This window comes from Schistocerca gregaria, chromosome 2 (genome assembly GCF_023897955.1).
Source record: "Schistocerca gregaria isolate iqSchGreg1 chromosome 2, iqSchGreg1.2, whole genome shotgun sequence".
NCBI classification, from domain to species: Eukaryota; Metazoa; Arthropoda; class Insecta; order Orthoptera; family Acrididae; genus Schistocerca; species Schistocerca gregaria.
The window spans coordinates 26,717,049-26,738,509 of NC_064921.1; the positions used below are offsets into that span (position 1 = coordinate 26,717,049).

At 39.2% G+C, this 21,461-nt stretch overlaps 1 protein-coding gene across 1 annotated transcript in view; it reads right to left on the bottom strand.

Annotated features, from left to right (window-relative positions):
• Positions 1–21,461, bottom strand: part of LOC126334576 (Down syndrome cell adhesion molecule-like protein Dscam2) — a 290,611-nt gene that overhangs the window by 109,022 nt on the left and 160,128 nt on the right. The window contains exon 12 of the mRNA XM_049996963.1: positions 19,286–19,432. Coding sequence (XP_049852920.1) covers positions 19,286–19,432 — 147 coding nt within the window. The remainder of the gene's footprint in view (positions 1–19,285; positions 19,433–21,461) is intronic.

Here is a 21,461-nt window from a genome sequence, read left to right on the forward strand (position 1 = left end):
AATTGTGTATATGCATAGAATTTCTTATGTATACCCTGTTTTTTCCATTATCTTATGTACTTGTGTGTGTGTGTGTGTGTGTGTGTGTGTGTAAAATGGCCACATTCATACAATGAAATCTGTCTACAGAAGAATGAATGAATTAATAAATAAATAAATAAATAAAGAGTAAGAATGTGCATAATCAGGAAACAAGTGGGTGGCCTACAGTCACTCCTGACAATTTGATGCACAAAATTAATGAAAAAGTGAGAAAGAACAGACACTTTATGTTTTTGTTGTTAGTGATGAGTTTCCTTAAGTGGCAAGACATGTGCTTTATACAACTGTTGTCTAACCAGGCAGCATATGTCTATGAGTATGGTACTCAAAAGCTGGTTGTACATTTTGATAAGGGCCACAATATGGGTGGGAATTGTTTAGGACAGTTAATTAAAGTACAGGCTATCACTTAAAACTAAGCTTGCTCAAAAAGTCTACTTATTTTTAAAGTTCAAAATAATACTTTCTTACAAAACATGCCTCGTATTACATTAATGTAGAATGCACTTTTCAACTTACAACTTATATTTAGGTCTCAAAGTTACTTACATGTTATTTAACTCAGTTGATTACAGCACAAACATACAAAAAACATGTGATGCATATACAATACTTCTAAGTCTTAATATTAATATAAATTATTTAGGAGTAACAACAATACGGAAAGTATAGATCACTACTCATCATGTAGAGGAGGTACTGAATCAGACAGACATGATGAAAAGGACTATTAAAACGATAAATCTTTCAGACAAAGTTCTTCTTCTGCAGTAGTAAACAGACACATACACACACACATATGTAAATGAGTTGTGATTGTGTGAATGTGCATGTGTTTCCTACTGCAGAAGAAGGTCTTTGTCCAAAAGCTTTAATTTTTTAGTAGTCTTCTCAATGTGCCTGTTTGTGACTCAGTGCCCCTTCTATGTAGTGAGTAGTAATGAATCCTTTCTACTTTGCTGTTATTCTGCCCCGGACATCCCATTGTTTAATTTAGAAGTAAAAGAGACAACTCACCTAAGAGTAGAAGCATTGAGTCTTTGACAGGCACACAAAAAAATGATAAAGTTCATTAGCCTCCAGCTGAATCCTTTAATGAGCTAGAGGACACACACACACACACACACACACACACACACACACACACACACACACACATGCACGCCCACACACAAACACGCACATGTGCACACCCTCTCTCTCTGTCTGTCTGTCTGTCTCTGTCTCTGTCTCTCCATGCACAGGTCTCGTGCACCCCCCCGCCCCTCCCCTTCATTTCGATTATGTCCAATGGTGTAAATAAAACACAGAATCAAAAGTGTTTTGTGAAATCACATTAAAATGATGTTTGTGCTGTAATGTGAGACTGTATATAGATAACCATTATAAAATTGCAGTAAATGAAACTTGAAAAACAAGTTTCTTTTTGCTTGTTGCTGTCAAGGACGTCACTCAGTTCACTCACATTCTGTGTGAGAAAGAGGGTGGAAATTGTCATAATGTTATGGAGCATCTTGAGGAAGAATGTTTAAGCCTTACTTCAGGTCATTCCAACTTCGGACTGTGCACCTCATTTGGATTAACATATTTAACGTGGAAATAACAACAATTTGTGAAAGCCCATTACAGAAATAGACATCATCAAAAACAGTGTTTATTTTTATGAATGACTGTGAAATTAAATTAAAGCTGTTGAAATACAACACAGTAAGCAGAAGTAAGGTTGCTACTAGAGTCACTGCCATCAGATTGTGATAATCACTAAGGCAGCTATGTGTATGTTCTTTGTTTTAAGGCTGAATTTGAGCAAGTATATGATGCAGTGTTTGCAGAAATCCTTATGGAAATCAATGTTATAGATAGTGGTAGTGTCAAAGAAAATGTGAAAAATGTTGTAACACAGAATCATTAATTATGGCAAAACATTGCATTAAGAGAGTAGGACTTTTGTTGGGACTGACAAAAATGTATGTTGTGCTGGCTTAAGCTGTCGCCAGCACACTGGTGGGCAAAGAGGTTGTAAGAAGATTGATAATAGGTAGAGAATCAAGTGCACCTATCAGGAGAGAGGCCAAAGACAGACTTGCAAGCAATGCGCTGCTGACGTCCTCTCGACCGCAAGTATTGAGATTGTTGCCACTGAGTAGAGGGCCTGGTCAGTCACAGCCAGTAAGCCCAATCACAGAAAGACTCAGTTGCAGTGAGCTCAGTTACTAGCACAATCGCTATTTTAGCTGGCATCTGCCAGTTTGCATCACCAGCTACTTGAGTGTAGAGTTTATAGCAGGACTTGTACTTCACCAGCAGTGAGGCTAACATGGACTATTACAGTAGATCTTGTACCAAAACTTGTTTAAAGGTAAGTAGCTTCTTGTTCTTATGAATAAGGAACCCTATTAATACAATTGTGCATTTGTGTTGTAGAAGGAGGATACCAGCCACCAAACAACATCATCTCCTTGCATCCTATGGTACAAGACTCGAAAGTGGCAACGAGAATCATTCAATGCAGATCAAAGTTAATCAACTTGGCTGATGATTTTGCTTGTTTCTGTTGCATTTTAGCTTGCAAGGGAGATCATTCTGTAAATTTGTTGTTGTTTGTTCTTGCATGTATTCCAGGAGGGGAGCCACAGAACTAGTCAGATGTCTCTTTCCAGAGGCTATGCTTGCTTTTTCGCTTTAACATCTGTGTAAACCATGGGTACTCTGCTCCCTCCACCTCCTGTTCCTGCGCCTCAACCACAGATGGCCTGTGGGATGGATCTAACAAAAGCTTTTCAGTTTCAGAACCAACAATTTGCTGCCTTGCTGATGACGGTACAACAACTACTGGCTGCACAAGCTGCATCAGCCACACAACAGATGAACAAATCAGCCCAACAAGTGCCGCTGGCCAGCATACCACCATTATGGCAATTTAACAACACAGAAGAGGAATGGCTAGAATACCTGACACAGTTCCAAGCACTTTGTGAAGTTCATCAAGTTCAAGGTACTGTAAAGCTACAATACTTTCTTTCGATTGCAGAGCACAGTGTTTAGGTTAATGTAAAAACAATTCTCAACTGTGTCTCCTGACAACTCTGTTATGACCAAGTAATTGGTACATTAACCAAGTAGTATGACCAGCAAGTCTAAGTAGCTACAACCAGATATCAGTTCTTTCACTTGCAGAAAGAAGCTGGAACAGATGTACTGTCAGTGCTACACAGAATTAACAGTCATGACTAGGAAGTGTAAATTTAGTTGTAGTTGTGGCAACTTTTACAGTGATTTAATGATAAGAGGCACTATAACATTCAGTGTTCCAAATAGTAAAATATGGGAACAGATCTTAAAGTACTGTGATCAATCACTTTCCCAAGTGTTGAAAATCTTACAGCAATATGATCTGGGTGCCACAGAGGCCGACAGGTTTGACGAGGCACTGATTTGTTGGGTTGTCACCTCTTGCTCGTGACCACTCCAAGCAGCCATGACATCGAGCCCGTACAAAGTTGCATGGACAGCCCCGTAGACAGGTAACAAGACCTGTGAATTTAGTGAAGTCTTACCCTAGTTGTATTGCTCACCATAAAAGACAGGATTGCCACTCACATAATGCAACATGTTATATGTGTGGAAAGAAATGGCCGCATCCAAGCAGTTTGTTTGCAATGGCACACAAACACCAATTTTGCCCACTTCCAGTATAAACAGGCTTGTGCACAGGCAGTAAACGTTGTGTTTTCCAAACCTACAACAGGTTCTGACAAAAGTAAGATTAGGGTTCTGCGTCCTTCTCACCATAGTGCTGTGCAATGACATTTGTCTCACAATGAATTGGTGGCTGTTGTGTGAACTTTGAGTTAGACACAGGTGCCTTGGTAATTTTTGCTTAATTGTGCCACACACAAACAGTTAGGCTTACCACGCCTTTCTAAATCTAGCAAGCACCTCACTGCTTACAACAGACAGGAAATACCAGTGCTTGGACAGTGTAGTTTGCCTGCCACTTACAAATCTCACACCAGAACAGTGAATTTTACTGTGTTAAAATCAAGAGACAGTGAAAACATTTTCTGTTTAGGTGCCTTTGACTTCTTTGCACTTAGTATCCACAAGAACGTACTTTCCATATCAGCTTTCACATCAAAAAATAGCATCCCAAGCTTGAACTATTTTCAGAAGGAAAGAGAAATGCTAATAACTTTGTAGCACATGTTACATTGAAAGGCAGTGCACAGCCTTTTCTGGGTCCTTCCCATTCTAATTGCTTAATGGACAAAGTAGCCGGTGAACTGAAAGAACTACAAGAATTTGGTGTAATTGCTCCCATTCAAGCTAGTCAATGCGCAAGTCCTCTCGTTTTGTTGCCTATGCCTTCTGGTCACATTTGCATTTGTGTTGACTTCAAGTATACAGTCACCCCACAGACAGTATTTGGAACTTATCCATCACCTCGCCCTGAGGAACTAATGGACAGGCTTGGCACAGGACATTACTTTTCTAGAATAGATTTGTGTGATACCTACTTGCAAATTTCATTGGATGATGAATAACAGAATCTGTTTGTTGTAAATACACACTTAGGACTGTTCAAATGTTTGTGTTTGCCTTTCGGCAGTGCTTCGCACCCACTATTTTTCAACGTTACTTGGAATATCTTACTGAAAATCGCCATTTTATTTAAACTACCATGTTTATATTGTCATCTCAGGCCAAAGGAATGCATTACCAATTCACCTACTATTTTTTGGTGTTGTCAGAAGCAGGATTCAAGTGTTGTCTTGGAAATTGTGACTTTTTTCAGACTGAACTACAGTACTTAGGTCATGTGATAAACAGTCAAGGTGTGCAATCCCTCCAAACTCATTTGCTTGCAATCCATGACATGCCTGTTCCTCGCAATGTGTGTGAACTGCAGTCATTACTAGGCAAGATGACATTCTAGATTTAGTTCATACTGAATGCCACTCAGATCGAAGATCCGTTGCATCACTTGCGTCACAAAAATGTACCATTTGTGTGGACTAAAGACTGTCAGGATGCATTTCAGAAACTCAATAATGCCTTGCTTAGTGTAAGATGTTTTGTGCATTTTGACCTGGCCAAGTCAGTAGTTTTGCAAGTCGACACTTCTTCCTGCAGAATTAGTGTTGTGCTTTTGCACAGGATTGGTACACAGGACAGACCAATTGCTTTTGCCTAAAAGTTGTTAACTCAAACTCAATGCAATTATTCACAAGTAGAAAAAGAGGCTCTCACCATTGTGTTTGGTGTGACTAAATTCTATCACTATTTGTATAGTCACAAGTTCCTTTTAGTGACAGATCACAAGCCTTTGCAGTCCATGTTTCATCCATAAAAGCTGGTTCCTACATGCACTGCTCAAAAATTGCAAAGTTTTGTTGCTTTCGCAGTATCAGTATGAACTTTGTACTGCTTCAAGAATTTCCATATAAATTCTATAACCACTTGGCCTTCTTCCATCTTCAGCCCCAATATTTTAAATAGACGTTTTAGAGAGACAAATCCGACCTATTGCGCAACGCATGTTTGTGTGTGCAGGTCTAAAAACTGTCACAAACAAAATATGGATGCAGCGGCTGAATGGTGGCTCACAAGTACCTGCTGTTCAATCCATAGAGTTTCAGTGTATGTGTAGAAAAGACCCTGTGCTATTCTTTGCTGGTTTAGTGACTGTGATGATTATTAACGACAAATGGAGGAATGAGATTTGACTTTTAAGTAATTCATGTGTTGGACTTGCTAGAAGCAAGACATGTTTATAAATTATGAGTGGTTCTTAAACCAACTTGCTTATGAATGTTAATTTAATGCATTTCTAAGGCTTGAAATACAAGTGAAATATGAGAAGATTGAGATATTTGCATGTGAAATGTGAGAATGTTATTTTGCATAATCCAATACATCATTAATTGGTGAAAACATAAAGTTTATATATTTAATCCACAGGTTCTATCATCTAAAAAGTTAGAATGTGGTGACCAGTGAAAAAGGACTCGAAAAAACGAAAATTAGAGATGAAAATGAGAAAAGTGGATGTTGCATGTTGCCATAGCAACTGAGTATAACAAGACGAGAAAACAGTTACAAGAAATTTGATTTAGCCCAGAAATAAAATGAAAAAAAAATTCTGAATGCAGCAAAGGAAAGATGTAAGGAAGTAATAACATTAAAAGAATGAAAGAAGACCTTGATGTATTAGACTAAGTAGAGATAGGGTGAGAGTAATTCAACTAACAAGATCCACTGTTGGGCGTATACAGCTCTCACACACATTGCGGCAATGCCGACGCAGAAACCAACAAGCAACACCACCCGCACCAGTTGCTGTTCACCAGTGCCGATTCTATATCACACCAATGCCGATGCAGAAACCAGCAACCGATGACACCAGCACCAGTTGCTGTTCACCAGTGCTGATTCGACACCTACTCACAGGTGCAGCCTAACACTCTACACTGGGTGTGCATAAAACAATAATTGTTTGAGTATAAAGTTGAAGTAACTGTTCAATAGACTGTATTTGTGTATTTATTATACTTAGAATTATGTTTTTTAAGTGCTTACTAGATCTAAAACTGGTAAAACCATGGAAAATGTACAGTTAGTTGGAGAAACTTTTAGAACCAGCCATGGCAATGAAAGTGAGTAAGGAGGTGCCAGACTGGTCTTAAATAGTGAATTTGATCAAAACTTTAAATGATAAAAATGCTTCTTTAAGAAAGGAACTAAGTGAAAAATTAGCCTTAATGAATGCCCAAAATGCTTCTTTAAGAAAGGAACTAAATACAACTATTATATTCAGTGAATACTCAGTTAAATAATAAACTGGATGTACAGAATGAAACTTTAGGATTGTTAAGTGCTAAAGTAGATGCAAAAAGTAAGGAAATTTAGCCATTTATGTGACGGAAATTTGAAAACTGAATTTGATGCTTTAACAACTAAAGTAGAAATTTTTAAAATAGATTTGAAAGGTGAACTAACTAGTTCTTTAAGCATTTATGTAAATCAACTGTTCACTGACTTTAATCAGAGACAGAATGAGCAATTTCAGGATTTGACAAAGAAGTTACAATTTGATACTGAAGATAAATGTAATAATGTAGTGACAAGTTAGGGTCATTTCAATATGTATGCAATGTTACATTTGCTGCTGTAGAGCAAAGATTGCAGAATCTGAGAGAGAGTGTTGAAAAGCGGCATAAGTTAATACTGATAGTCCAATCGCAAATTCTAGGCATTAACATCGAGTAGATAACATGGAAAGAAACTTTAAAGAGAAACTAGCAACCTCAGATTTAATAAATGTAAGTAGTCTGGAGGAACAGGTAGAGGAAATAATTGACCGAAAAGTTGCCGCGAGATTAATCTCCGAGAACGTATTTGCTGTCTTATTTTCTGAACACAATGATACCAAGAAAGGTATGGATGAACTATGGAAAGCATTTCTAGCTTGGGAGGATACTTGTCAAGTATTAATATTCAACTATAGCCCATCCTTGAATCTGTGGAAAGAGTTATGAAAGGAATTGGGAAATTATGCCACACCTTGAAAAACACGCTTTTTGGGCAATGACAGTTAAAGACTTTGAACTTATTTTAAAGGAATTACCACATTTATCAACTGGATTAACACCATTGGAAGTAATAGCAAACGCTTTGTAGGAGAACCTCTCATTAAATGTTTTACTTGGCCTGGACATCTTACTGTCAACTACGAACTGAATCAAGAAATACCTTGTAGAAATTCAGTAGAAAAGCACAACAAAGAGTGAGTAAGCATAATGAGAAAGCTGTAGAACTGCAATACAAGGTCAATGCCCTAGTCCTTGTAAAACAGCATCTTCAGAGCTCTGCCCTGAATAAAGAGACACATAAGTTTTTCCAAAAGTATGAAGGACCATACCATGTTCAAACGGTAATCCATTCCAAAGCATTATTTTTGGTGGGTCCTACAAAATGATCAGAAAAAGGTAAGTACAATGTAAAGGACATAAAGTTGTAAAGTTGTATATCTCCCAGGTACGTTAACGTTCTGTGTTAATGGGCAGAGTGACACCTGTCAGATCCCGAGTTGTTTTCGGTGTTTCTTCTGTAATAAAATTTTCCTGCACCACATTCCCACAACTTCTTATACTATTCTATCATCAGCTGCTTAGAGGTTGTTAGAGAAACACACCAGCAAGAAATTGTGATTGTTGTTGTTGTGGTCTTCAGTCCTGAGACTGGTTTGATGCAGCTCTCCATGCTACTCTATCCTGTGAAAGCTTCTTCATCTCCCAGAACCCACTGCAACCCACATCCTTCTAAATCTGCTTAGTTTAGTCATCTCTTGGTCTCCCTCTACGATTTTTACCCTCTGCGCTGCCCTCCAATACTAAATTGGTCATCCCTTGATGCCTCAGAACATGTCCTACCAACCGATCCCTTCTTCTGGTCAAGTTGTGCCACAAACTTCTCTTTTCCCCAATCCTATTCAATACTTCCTCATTAGTTATGTGATCTACCCATCTAATCTTCAGCATTCTTCTGTAGCACCACATTTCGAAAGTTTCTATTCTCTTCTTGTCTAAACTATTTATCGTCCATGTTTCACTTCCATACATGGCCACACTCCATACAAATACTTTCAGAAATGACTTCCTGACACTTATATCTATACTCAATGTTAACAAATTTCTCTTCTTCAGAAACGCTTTCCTTGCCATTGCCAGTCTACATTTTATATCCTCTCTACTTCGACCAACATCAGTTATTTTGCTCCCCAAATAGCAAAACTCCTTTACTACTTTAAGTGTCTCATTTCCTAATCTAATTCCCTCAGCATCACCTGACGTAATTCGACTACATTCCATTATCCTTGTTTTGCTTTTGTTGATGTTCATCTTATATCCTCCTTTCAAGACACTATCCATTCCATTCAACTGCTCTTCCAAGTCCTTTGCCGTCTCTGACTGAATTACGATGTCATCGGCGAACCTCAAAGTTTTTATTTCTTCTCCATGAATTTTAATACCTACTCCAAATTTTTCTTTTGTTTCCTTTACTGCTTGCTCAATATACAGAATGAATAACATCGAGGAGAGACTACAAACCTGTCTCACTCCCTTCCCAACCACTGCTTCCCTTTCATGTCCCTCGACTCTTATAACTGCCATCTGGTTTCTGTACAAATTGTAAATAGCCTTTCGCTCCCTGTACTTTACCCCTGCCACCTTCAGAATTCGAAAGAGAGTATTCCAGTCAACATTGTCAAAAGCTTTCTCCAAGTCTACAAATGCTAGAAACGTAGGTTTGCCCTTCCTTAATCTAGCGTCTAAGATAAGTCGTAGAGTCAATATTGCCTCACGTGTTCCAACATTGCTACGGAATCCAAACTGATCATCCCCGAGGTCGGCTTCTACTAGTTTTTCCATTCGTCTGTAAAGAATTTGTGTTAGTATTTTGCAGCTGTGACTTAATATACTGATAGTTCGGTAATTTTCACATCTGTCAACACCCGATTTCTTTGGGATTGGAATTATTATATTCTTCTTGAAGTCTGAGGGAATTTCACCTGTCTCATACATCTTGCTCACCAGATGGTAGAGTTTTGTCAGGACTGGCTCTCCCAAGGCCGTCAGTAGTTCCAATGGAATGTTGTCTACTCCGGGGGCCTTGTTTCAACTCAGGTCTTTCAGTGCTCTGTCAAACTCTACACGCAGTATCTTATCTCCTATTTTGTCTTCATCTACATCCTCTTCCTTTTCCATAATATTGTCCTCAAGTACATCACCCTTGTATAGACCCTCTAGATACTTCTTCCACCTTTCTGCTTTCCCTTCTTTGCTTAGAACTGGGTTTCCATCTGAGCTCTTGATGTTCATACAAGTGGTTCTCTTATCTCCATAGGTCTCTTTAATTTTCCTGTAGGCAGTATCTATCTTACCCCTAGTGAGATAAGCCTCTACATCCTTACATTTGTCTTCTAGCCATCCCTGCTTAGCCATTTTGCACTTCCTGTCGATCTCATCTTTGAGACGTCTGTACTCCTTTAAGCCTGCTTCATTCACTGCATTTTTATATTTTCTCCTTTCATCAATTAAATTCAATATTTCTTCTGTTACCCAAGGATTTCTACTAGCCCTCGTCTTTTTACCTACTTGATCCTCTGCTGCCTTCACTACTTCATCCCTCAAAGCGACCCTTTCTTCTTCTACTGTATTTCTTTCCCCCATTCCTGTCAATTGCTCCTTTATGCTCTCCCTCAAACTCTGTACAACCTCTGGTTCTTTTAGTTTATCCATGTCCCATCTCCTTACATTCCCACCTTTTTGCAGTTTCTTCAGTTTTAATCTACATGTCATAACCAATAGATTGTGGTCAGAGTCCACATCTGCCCCTGGAAATGTCTTACAATTTAAAACCTGGTTCCTAAATCTCTGCAATACCATTATATAATCTATCTGATACCTTTTAGTATCTCCAGGCTTCTTCCATGTATACAGCCTTCTTTTATGATTCTTGAACCAAGTGTTACCTATGATTAAGTTGTGCTCTGTGCAAAATTCTACCAGATGGCTTCTTCTTTCATTTCTTTGCCCCAGTCCATATTCACCTACTACGTTTCCTTCTCTCCCTTTTCCTACTACCAAATTCCAGTCACCCATGACTATTAAATTTTCATCTCCCTTCACTATCTGAATAATTTCTTTTATTTGATCATACATTTCTTCAATGTCTTCCTCATCTGCAGAGCTAGTTGGCATATAAACTTGTACTACTGTAGTAGGTGTGGGCTTCAAATCTATCTTGGCCACAATAATGCGTTCACTATGCTGTTTGTAGTAGCTTACCCTCATTCCTATTTTCCTATTCATTATTAAACCTACTCCTGCATTATCCCTATTTGATTTTGTGTTTTTAACCCTGTAGTCACATGAACAGAAGTCTTGCTCCTCCTGCCACCGAACTTCACTAATTCCCACTGTATCTAACTTTAACCTATCCACTTCCCTTTTTAAATTTTCTAACCTACCTGCCCGATTAAGGGATCTGACATTCCACGCTCCGATCCGTAGAACGCCAGTTTTCTTTCTCCTGATAACGACATCCTCTTGAGTAGTCCCCTTCTGGAGTTCCGAATGGGGGACTATTTTACCTCCGGAATATTTTACCCAAGAGGACGCCATCATCATTTAATCATGCAGTAAAGCTGCATGCCCTCGGGAAAAATTACGGCTGTAGTTTCCCCTTGCTTTCAGCCGTTCGCAGTACCAGCACAGCTAGGCCGTTTTGGTTAGTGTTACAAGGCCAGATCAGTCAATCATCCAGACTGTTGCCCCTGCAACTACTGAAAAGGCTGCTGCCCCTCTTCAGGAACCACACGTTTGTCTGGCCTCTTCAACAGATACCCCTCCGTTGTGGTTGCACCTATGGTACAGCTATCTGTATCGCTAAGGCACGCAAGCCTTCCCACCAATGGCAAGGTCCATGGTTCATGGGGGGTGATTACATCACCCAAAATTGATCCTGGTATGTGACTGCATTGTCCTTGGTTGTTAGAGAGTTGTGCCTGCTAGGAATCTTAGTTGTGTCTTCCTCGATTATTCCATGGGTGCCCCTACCTGTTTTCATGACTAATCCCGGCTCACTCCAACTTATCCTGACTTTACTACTCAGTGACGTGAGGTGGGAATTGGTATGCATATTATCCCGGAAATGTGGATGGATATGTGTGTGTGTGCGAGTGTACACCTGTCCTTTTTCCCCCTAAGGTAAGTCTTTCCGCTCCCGGGATTGGAATGACTCCTTACCCTCTCCCTTAAAACCCACATCCTTTCGTCTTTCCCTCTCCTTCCCTCTTTCCTGAAGAAGCAACCGTCGGTTGCAAAAGCTAGAAATTCTGTGTGTGTGTTTGTGCGTTTTATTTATTGTGCCTATCTACCGGCGCTTTCCTGCTTGGTAAGTCTTGGAATCTTTGTTTTTAATATATTTTTCCCATGCGGAAGATTCTTTCTATTTTATTTACATTACCTCTGAAATAAGATAGATTAAATCTGCCTAGCCAGCCATTCTCTCCCGCAGTTTCGATTGTAATGTCAGCAGCAGCTGACGCCGTCTCCACGTATAGTTAGGTTTTATTTTTGCCGAATTAATCCTTGTAAGTAATCTCTTCACAAGTTTTCAGTGCAAATCTGTGGGCAGACGTCTGGGTGAAATCAACATTATTAAATTTGTATATTCTATTAATATGGGTCATAATTACAGTGATTCCAAAAAATGGTTTCCTTGAAAGCTGCCTGGTAATCCTTTTATTGTCACATAGTTCTAAGTAAGTGGGGAGGACCATAATTGGAACAAAACTTTCAAAATAATTTCTGAATTCGTGAGAATACCATTCTCATACTGAATGTAAGATAATCGAGTTAGTCATTGAAGCATATTTTTCTTAGTAAACTGAATAGAATATTATGTTTGTAGAAAACATTATATTGTGTGACTTGTTAAATGACTGTGATAATGGAATATATAATTTTATACTTGGTACAGAATATTTTATACCTTTTATGAGATGTGACATAGAAGGGATTTTGAAAGGGGGTGGGTAGTGCGGGCAAAAGCATGATTTACACTAACAGATAAATCATGACTGACACTAAACACACGTCACACCTTTCAAACAACCCTCGCAAACAAGTGTGGCTGATTGTTCACCATTTGCTGTTTCCATAGGGTTGCTAAGATTTTCTTCGGGGACCTCAATGGTGAAGGTAGGAATGTCCGTTCTGTAGGAGATGATTTAACACCATGCCTCCTAAGGCTTCTCACTCAAACACTGGCAAGATAGGAATCTTGGGGAAGGGGGGTGGGAAGGGTTTCCTGTCATTATCTTCTTTGATCTTAGCAACCACATCTACCTTCTTTTCCTTTCTTACTTCTCACTTGAGGACCTATCTATTTTTCCCTCTTTTCAAATTCACCTACTTATATCACAGATGTTATCAATTGTTCCTGTGGTTTCCAATAACCTGCAACTTATCTTCAGATAAGAAGGCTGAAGAATCAGCCTACACAAAAACACTTCCACATACACACAAAGAAATACGAATACATGAGCAATGAAGTTACAGATTAAAAGGATGTAAGAACCACCAAGGGTTGTAGGGGAAAAAGATGTGTGTACATCTTGAAAGAGGCACACATTGTTTTTTAAGTGACAGTTCTACATAGGAATGGTAGCAATCAACTCATGTGCTGAGAGAGATAGAAGCAGGAGAGCTTGTGGAATTATTATAAAACAGTGAGAAGCAAGGTTGGAGTTAATCATGATAATCATTTAAGAAAATTCAGGGTAGCAAACACTCTGATGAAGTGATGAGTCATAGAGTATTGGGACTCGATCATTATGTGTAGACTTAGTGTCTACCAGTAGTTGAATAATATTTGTAGAAATAGTATCTACTAAGATTGTAGAAGCTGAAAAGTGGAAGAGGACTCTAGGGTATTAGAGGAGCTACTAAGAAGTGAGAGTCAAGTGTAAAATAGATTTTATTTTACCAGGAAATATTTAATTATAGTGTACATAGAGATGTATACTAGGGCAATGAACAGTGAACAATGAGACCTACTGTTAAAGGATAAGGGGGTGTACCTGGCATTTGCTAAGAATATAGGGCACGCGTACCTACATAGAGATAGGATGACCTGTGGCCTGATGAATATGTTTTACAAAGGGGCGTACCTAGCAGAATGGAAGGAAGAAGTGCACTCATAGGGTCCACCCACATGTAAGATATAGGTACTGATCCTAGGGGAAAAGCACAGTATCGTGACAGAAGTCACAAATTTAATACAAATTACTCTGGTAAATTTGAATCTATACACCACTAGCTTTATTATGTTTTATGTGAGTTTTACAAGGGTAGAAAAAAAACACTTTCATTTGCCCATAGTTCCTTCAGACTAAAAACTAGTATAAATAATGATACTAATATGTACTAAGGAAAAAATAGTACAGGGAATTAGAATAAAGAATAAAGATTAAAGTACTCAAGTGTCCTGAACACCTGGAATTTACAATTGAATGAAGAGCAGAAAAAGAAGAAAAATATTGGTCCTCACGATTTTTAGATATAGAAAGAGCTAACCCCAACATTGATTGAAATATTCATGTTTTATAAGTAAAGTAAAATGAAATAATAAGGAACAACTAAATAATAAGAAAAAAGGTATTCATGGTTATTAAAAGAACAAGGTATACTGTTGAAAGATGGATTGTTATTATATGTGGTATAAATGTACATAATGATATTATATAAAATATCGCATATTCGACCTGAGGGGGGAAAGAGCGGGGAATATGTAGTACTTCAAGAATTCACGAATAAATTCTAGGACCACTTGGCCTTCCTCCATCTCAAACCCATGATAATTTAAATAGAAGTGTGAGAGAGACAAATCTGACCTACTGCACATTGCATGTTTGTGTGTACAGGTCTAAAAACAGTCACAAGCAAAATGTAGATGTGGTGGCCAACAAGTACCTGCTGAATGATTCATAGAGTTTCAGTGTATGTGCAGAGGAGAGCCTGTGCTATTCGTTGCTGGTTTAGTGACTGTGATGATTGTTAAGGACAAATGAAGAAATGAGATTAGACTTTTAAGTAATTCATGTATTGGACTTGCTAGAAGCAAGACTTGTTCATATTTTCTGATGTTTATTAAACCAACCCTGTTGTAAATGTATCCTAATAGAGCCTAATGACTGACTACTTGGTTGACTTGCACTAGTTCGAATATTTATAGGAGAAGTGATGAATTTATTTTTGTGGAAGTTGAAATATACCATGACTGAACTAAAAGTATTCTTCAAGTACCAAATTATTTCAAGAGTAGACAGAGAGTCTAATAAATGCCCTTAATCAGCATTATTCTTCAGAGAAAAAGTTTTTGGAGATTGACATGACCAACTATCCAGAGAATAAGATCAGCTGTGCATACCAGGTAAGTCAACCTATGAGAGAGAGGTGGGAAGTTTGCAAACCAGCTCCACATTACTTCTTGTTGTCTAAATCATTAGAACTTGTGTACAGACCTGTGGCAAAGCATGGCAATGGTCACCTTCTGATTGCCCCAGACTCTGATTTTGATGCATCTGCTGCATCTTGTTGCCAAATCAATGCGCAGAACTCTGAATTGCTGGATTCTTTTCCCTTGCACTACAGAAAAATTGCACAGGCCATGGCAGTGGACCCTGATCAAGATTTTGTTGCATTACATTCACATGTCTTGGCCTCATTCACTGGACAGTATCCAGAAAACAGTTGTGTGCTTATATTTTGCACGCTGGCATAACCTTTCAGTTCAACAAGGTATGATTCCAGTTCAAAATGATAGTGGACGATCACCTGTGCTTATTCCCAAAGTGTTGCAAAAGGATGTTTTGTGATTGCTCCACCAATGACATTGGGGAATTGTTCACACTAAACAGTTTGCGTGCCGACACTGTACTTGGCAGGGCATGGATGCCCACTGTGGTGTCACCACAATACACCACACTTGCTAGGTGGTAGCCTTTAAATCGGCTGCGGACCGGTAGTATACGTCGGACCCGCGTGTCACCACTATCAGTGATTGTAGACCGAGCGCCGCCACACGGCCAGTCTAGAGAGACTTCCTAGCACTCGCCCAGTTGTACAGCCGACTTTGCAAGCAATGGTTCACTGACTTCTACGCACTCATTTGCCGAGATGATTGTTAGCATAGCCTTCAGCTACGTTATTTGCTATGACCTAGCAAGGCGCCAGTATCCGTACTATTAATATTGTGAATCGTGTACCATAAAGAGCGACGTTCTCCATTAATGGATTAAAGTTAAGTATTCTACCAGCTACATCCATTTTTCTCAATTCTAATTCCCTTGTCATGTTCCAGACCTCACGCCCATCTGCTTGAGCTAAAACGCGTGCATTTCGGCCTCCTTTAACCATACGGTTGGCTCTCCTGCCAACCACAACACCCACATTGAACTGATGATGTCACAGTTTTGCACATGCATGGCAAACCAATCTTCTCCACCACAGACACTCTCAGCTTAGCCTAATACTTAATTGCCATGGCAATGAGTGCATATTGACTTTGCAGGACCATTTTGGAACACTTGTTGGCTCATAGTTGTAGGCTCCTTTAGCAAGTTCCCATTTGTGATGGCTATGAGCTGTACCACATCACATAGCACCATTCAAGCATTGTCCTCCATATTTTATAAAGAAGGGTTGCCAGACATACTTGTGTTGGACAATGGACCGCAGTCCACTGCACACGATTTTCAGTAGTGTTGTGAACAAAATGGCATTTGTCATCTAACAAGCACTCCATTTCACCACCAGTCCAATAGAGAAGCAGAATGTTTTGTATGCACTTTCAAACAACAGATGGCCAAGCTTTGCACCACCTAAACAGGGGAACAGGCACTGAAACTCTTTCTTGTCGGCTGGTGCTCCCACCCACAAGATGTACAATCATCATCAGACACTGCTTCACTTTGCTACACCCACCGCAGTATCCAGCGCCACCAATAGTCCACAAGTACTTCTATGCCCCATGTGATCTTGTTCTTTTCAGGGTTTATGGCAGACATTGGCGCTGGAAAAGAGGCATAATCCAGGAATGCATTGACTCGTATATGTACTTAATTGTAGGTCCCAATGGTTTGCAGTGGTGCCACCAGAACCAAATTTGTGCCTGTCATTTGTCCCATAATCCTGCTACTTTTCTTCCCCAAGATTCACAGCAGCCTTTGAAGCCACCTGCTGGGGGCAGCCATGGAGGTGCAGATGGGCGATGCCCCCTCACCCACACCATCCCCACTTGCCGATCCTAAGGACCTGGACCTGCCACTGCCATTGAAGTCACCTTCAGTGCCGCAGGACATGCCCTCAGGCCTGGACGTGTGTCCTGGCAGCAGTTTTCCAGAGGATATTCCGGATGCCTCGCAAATCAGCAAGCCAGACGACAGTGTACAGTTGGGAGTATGCTGTACTCCTCAGCTACAGCACCTAGATCATCTCTATATCCAGTGTCCTGCCTCCCTGCCCATAGTTTTTCGCAGCCTCCCTACATGCCTACATAAAATGATGCAGCATTACGCGGCGGGGGGGGGGGGGGGGGGGGGAGGTATGTGCTGTCATAAGCTATCGCTTGCACACCAGTTGGCACAGAGGTTGCAAGAAGACCAATAATAGGTGCTGCATCAAGTGCGCCTATGAGGAGAGAGGCCAAACACAGATCTGCAAGCAATGCACTGCACAGTCAACGCCCTCTTGACTGCAAGGATTTAGATCACCATCACAGACTGGAGGGTCCGGTCAGACACAGACAGTCAGCAAGTCACAGACAGAGTCAGTTTCAGTTGCAGTCACCTCAGTTACTAGCTCAGTTACTATTCTAGTTAGAATCTGTCAGTTCACATCACTGGCTATGAGAGTGTAGAGTTTACAGCAGGACTTGTACTTAACCAGCAGTGAGGCTAATGTGGACAATTAAAGAAGAGATTGTACAAAAACAAATTGCTTAAAGATAAATAACTTCTTGTTCTTATGAATTAATAGCCCTGTTAATACAAATGTGCAGTTGGTTCTAGAAAGAGGATATTGGCAACCAAACAACATCCTCTCCCTGCTTTCCAAGGCACAAAACTCGACAGTGGCAATAAGATGGCGCAAAGAACGTAAAAAGTGGGGAAAATGTAAAATGTAGAAATGTAAAAATAGTGTTTTAATGTATATACATATAAAGTTTTTATCAAAACTCTTAAAAAATTCTTCATTGATTTTGTTTACATTTTTACATAATAATCTAGTAAACATTTGGCCAGATACATTCTATATATTTTAATATATTTGGTAAATACATATATGCACACTACAGGTGTTTCAGAAGTGACAGTCAATATTCAGGGATATGACTGGAATGACCATTTGAAACAAAAAATGTCAAGTAAACATGGAGTCTAAAACACATATCTTAAGAGCTATTGGCAATTGTTGCTCTTGATCCTGTGAAACAAATCTCTTCTACTGCAAGCTCTTTGCTTTCCATATTTTGGGAAGTGGCAGGATGGAACAAAACAAGAAGAAAATGTCCAGTAAACGTGCTCTAAAATTCATACCTTAAAAGTTATGAGCATTTGTTCATTAGAAGAGTTATTTTCATAGTGCCAAAGAAGAAAAAGTGCTCACTGCTCTCTACGTACCACCCAGTTGCCACTCCCATCATGCAATGTTGCTGCTGTTGTGTGTGTGTGTGTGTGTGTGTGTGTGTGTGTGTGTGTGTGTGTGTGTGTGTTTGTTTTACATTCCACCCTGGATTTTCCATTGTTTGACATGTTAGACAGCAATATAATTAATATCAGCACTGTAATAGAATAGTGGTACATGGTGCCAATTCATTGTATTGCACATAATACCATAATAGATCCAGATATTAAAAGAAAACCAACAAACTTATTTTCTTGTAATTTGTTTCCTGGTATGAAAAACTGCACCATCCATAATGAAGACTGATCTGAATCTTGTTCTTGGATGTGCGGTTGCTGTCTGTGAATAGCTGAAAATCAGCCTGACTACTCTCAAGCAAATGGAAGCTGCTGAGAATGGGTGTTTGAAGGGCTATCAAGACCATGTACCAGAAAGACTGAAGGTACCCCAAGTACTACTCTCTCCTGTGGATACTGTCTCCTGTAAAAGTAGTACAGGATCTATCACCACTCGTCAACTTGACAGTGAATGGCACATAACTGGTACGTGTAAGGGCCCTGGGAGGAAGCAAGAACCAGGGAGAACTCAGGGTATCACACCTACCCCTTAATCAACAACTTCACATTGCTTTCTCGCACTGAAACTGAACAGACCCTGGAATCACTGACACACACACCACCTGTTGTAAGATAGTGCTTTTTTAATCCCCCCTTCCAGCCCACTCCATCAATCTTCTGATTGGTTTCATCTGGCCTGCCACAAATTCCTATCTTCTGTCTCATGTCATCCTCTTCATCTAAGAGTAGCAATTGCACTAAATATACCCAATTATTTATTGGATATATTCCAGTTGCTGTTTTTCTCTATAGATTTTATTGTGTACAGCTCTATCTTTCATATGCACTAGAAGTAGTATAATAATCATGCATAGTATGTTTTATTCTATAATTAAAACAATTAATTATTGAAATACAGAAGGAAGCAGTTACCATTAAGATCACTGAGAGATCTGTAGATCACTTTGTATCCTAATAGTATTCCATTGACCTGTGATTGTGGTGGAGGTGTCCACAGCACTAGAAGACTTTGCGATGAAATAGAACTACACTGCACATCTGTAGGTGGTGCATCTGGAACTGAGATACATGTACATAGTTCAGAATTTGTCACAAGTTTGGCAACACAAATAAATTATGTAGACTGGTCATTCTTGTTATGTTCAAACAATGTGCTATCTTGATAAATGTATTGACAAAGATCCATGAATAGAACTTGAATTTAATTGGTGCCTATCATGAATTTAAAGGAAATATCCAAATTTTATGTCATAACATAGATCATAGATATACAAATAAATAGTTAAATTTAAAAAATAATATGGAAAATAGCACAAACATGATACTTTTTAAGTCACTATGAGCTACAATTAGAGTATAGTAATATAGACCGTAGTACAGAAATGTTGATCCAATAGATTTCGGATCTGTATCCCCAAAAATTCCATCCCTTCAACTTTTTGATAGTATACCTTTCAATCATCTTCAAGTCAGCTGACAGATTCAGTTACCTCACTAACATCCATTGTTTGAAATACAAGAGCCACACCACTTCACTGTGGCTACACAAAAATGTACAGTCATGTGGTTCTTGTGTTTAAAATAATGGACATGAGTGCTTTGCTAGAATCTGTCAGCTAACTCAGAAAATGGTTGAAGTAGAAGAAATGATGTTTCTGTAGCTGCATGCCCAAAATATGATGAATCACTTAATAAACCACAAAAATATGAAGCTGTCCACATAAACAATTGTTGCACTTCTTAGAAATTACAGTCTATGATGGTTCTGACTTCATTTAACAGCCACTGATGGAAGGCTTTGAAAATTTAATCAATGGAAGGCTTTGAAAATTTAATCGCCTACAATAATGGTTGAAATGGGAGTAAATGGTGAATGCTACAACATGACATTCAATAAATAATTTATCTACCATACTGATTGTTGAGCTCTGTGGCTGAGGATTATATTATTTTATGAAACAAGCAACCAGCTACTTTTCTACGTATTATTATTTATGTCAACATATATCGGACTTTGATCCATCTTCAATTGGTGTAATACATGTTCCAGTCTTCAACTGTACATCATTAATAAATAGACAGCTGCATCCAGATTTTGCTGTCAATGTTTTAACAATGTACAAATCAAGACTGTAAGACATGTATTATGCCAATTAAAGATGGGTGAAAGCCTGAAATGCATATTGGTATAAATAAAAATACATAAAAAATGGAATGCCTGCTGTAGTTCTTAAAATAAAATGAGACTGGGTAGCTCTCCGATTTAATGCAATGGTGCATTTTATGTTGGTAAACATGTATAATAGGCACAAAAAGCAGCCTTTTCAACAAAAATTCTGTTGTGAAAATTAACAAATTATGAGACAGAATTTCTTCCCAGTACTTTACTTCGAAATGTGGTGCTACAGAAGAATGCTGGAGATTAGATGGGTAGATAACATAACTAATTAGGAGGTACTGAATATAACTGGGGAAAACAGAAATTTGTGGCACAACTTCGCAAGAAGAAGAGATTGCTTGGTAGGACATGTTCTGAGGCATCAAGTGATCACCAATTTAGTATTGTAGGGCAGTGTGGATGGTAAAAATTGTAGAGGGAAACCAAGAGATGAAAACGCTTAACAGATTCAGAAGGATGTAGGTTGCAGTAGGTACTGGGAGATTAAGAAGCTTGCACAGGATTGAGTAGTACAGAGAGCTGCATCAAACCAGCCTCTGGGTTGAAGCCAACAACAACAACAACACAGCATAACTTCACAGATATGACAGAACAGAGTGAAAAGCAAAGTGAAATTATGGGAAGACAAATGAATAATGCAGTAATTTTTTTTCTGCTGTGCTAATCCACCTTTACTCTTCACTCTGTTCCTATTGTATGTACACTGAAGCTGCACAGTGTTTACCAACACCCCACCCTTGTGCTACTCTCTCTGACTGTCCCTCCTTTCATTTTTGTCTACCAAGGTCAGCATCAGAGGTGGATCCTTTTTGTCTTAGGCTCTGACTGGCCTATGTTTCCTTTTCAGCCTCCCCCATTCCATCCCTCTCTAGTCCTGAGGAAGGAACTAGTACTTCCAAAAGCTACAAT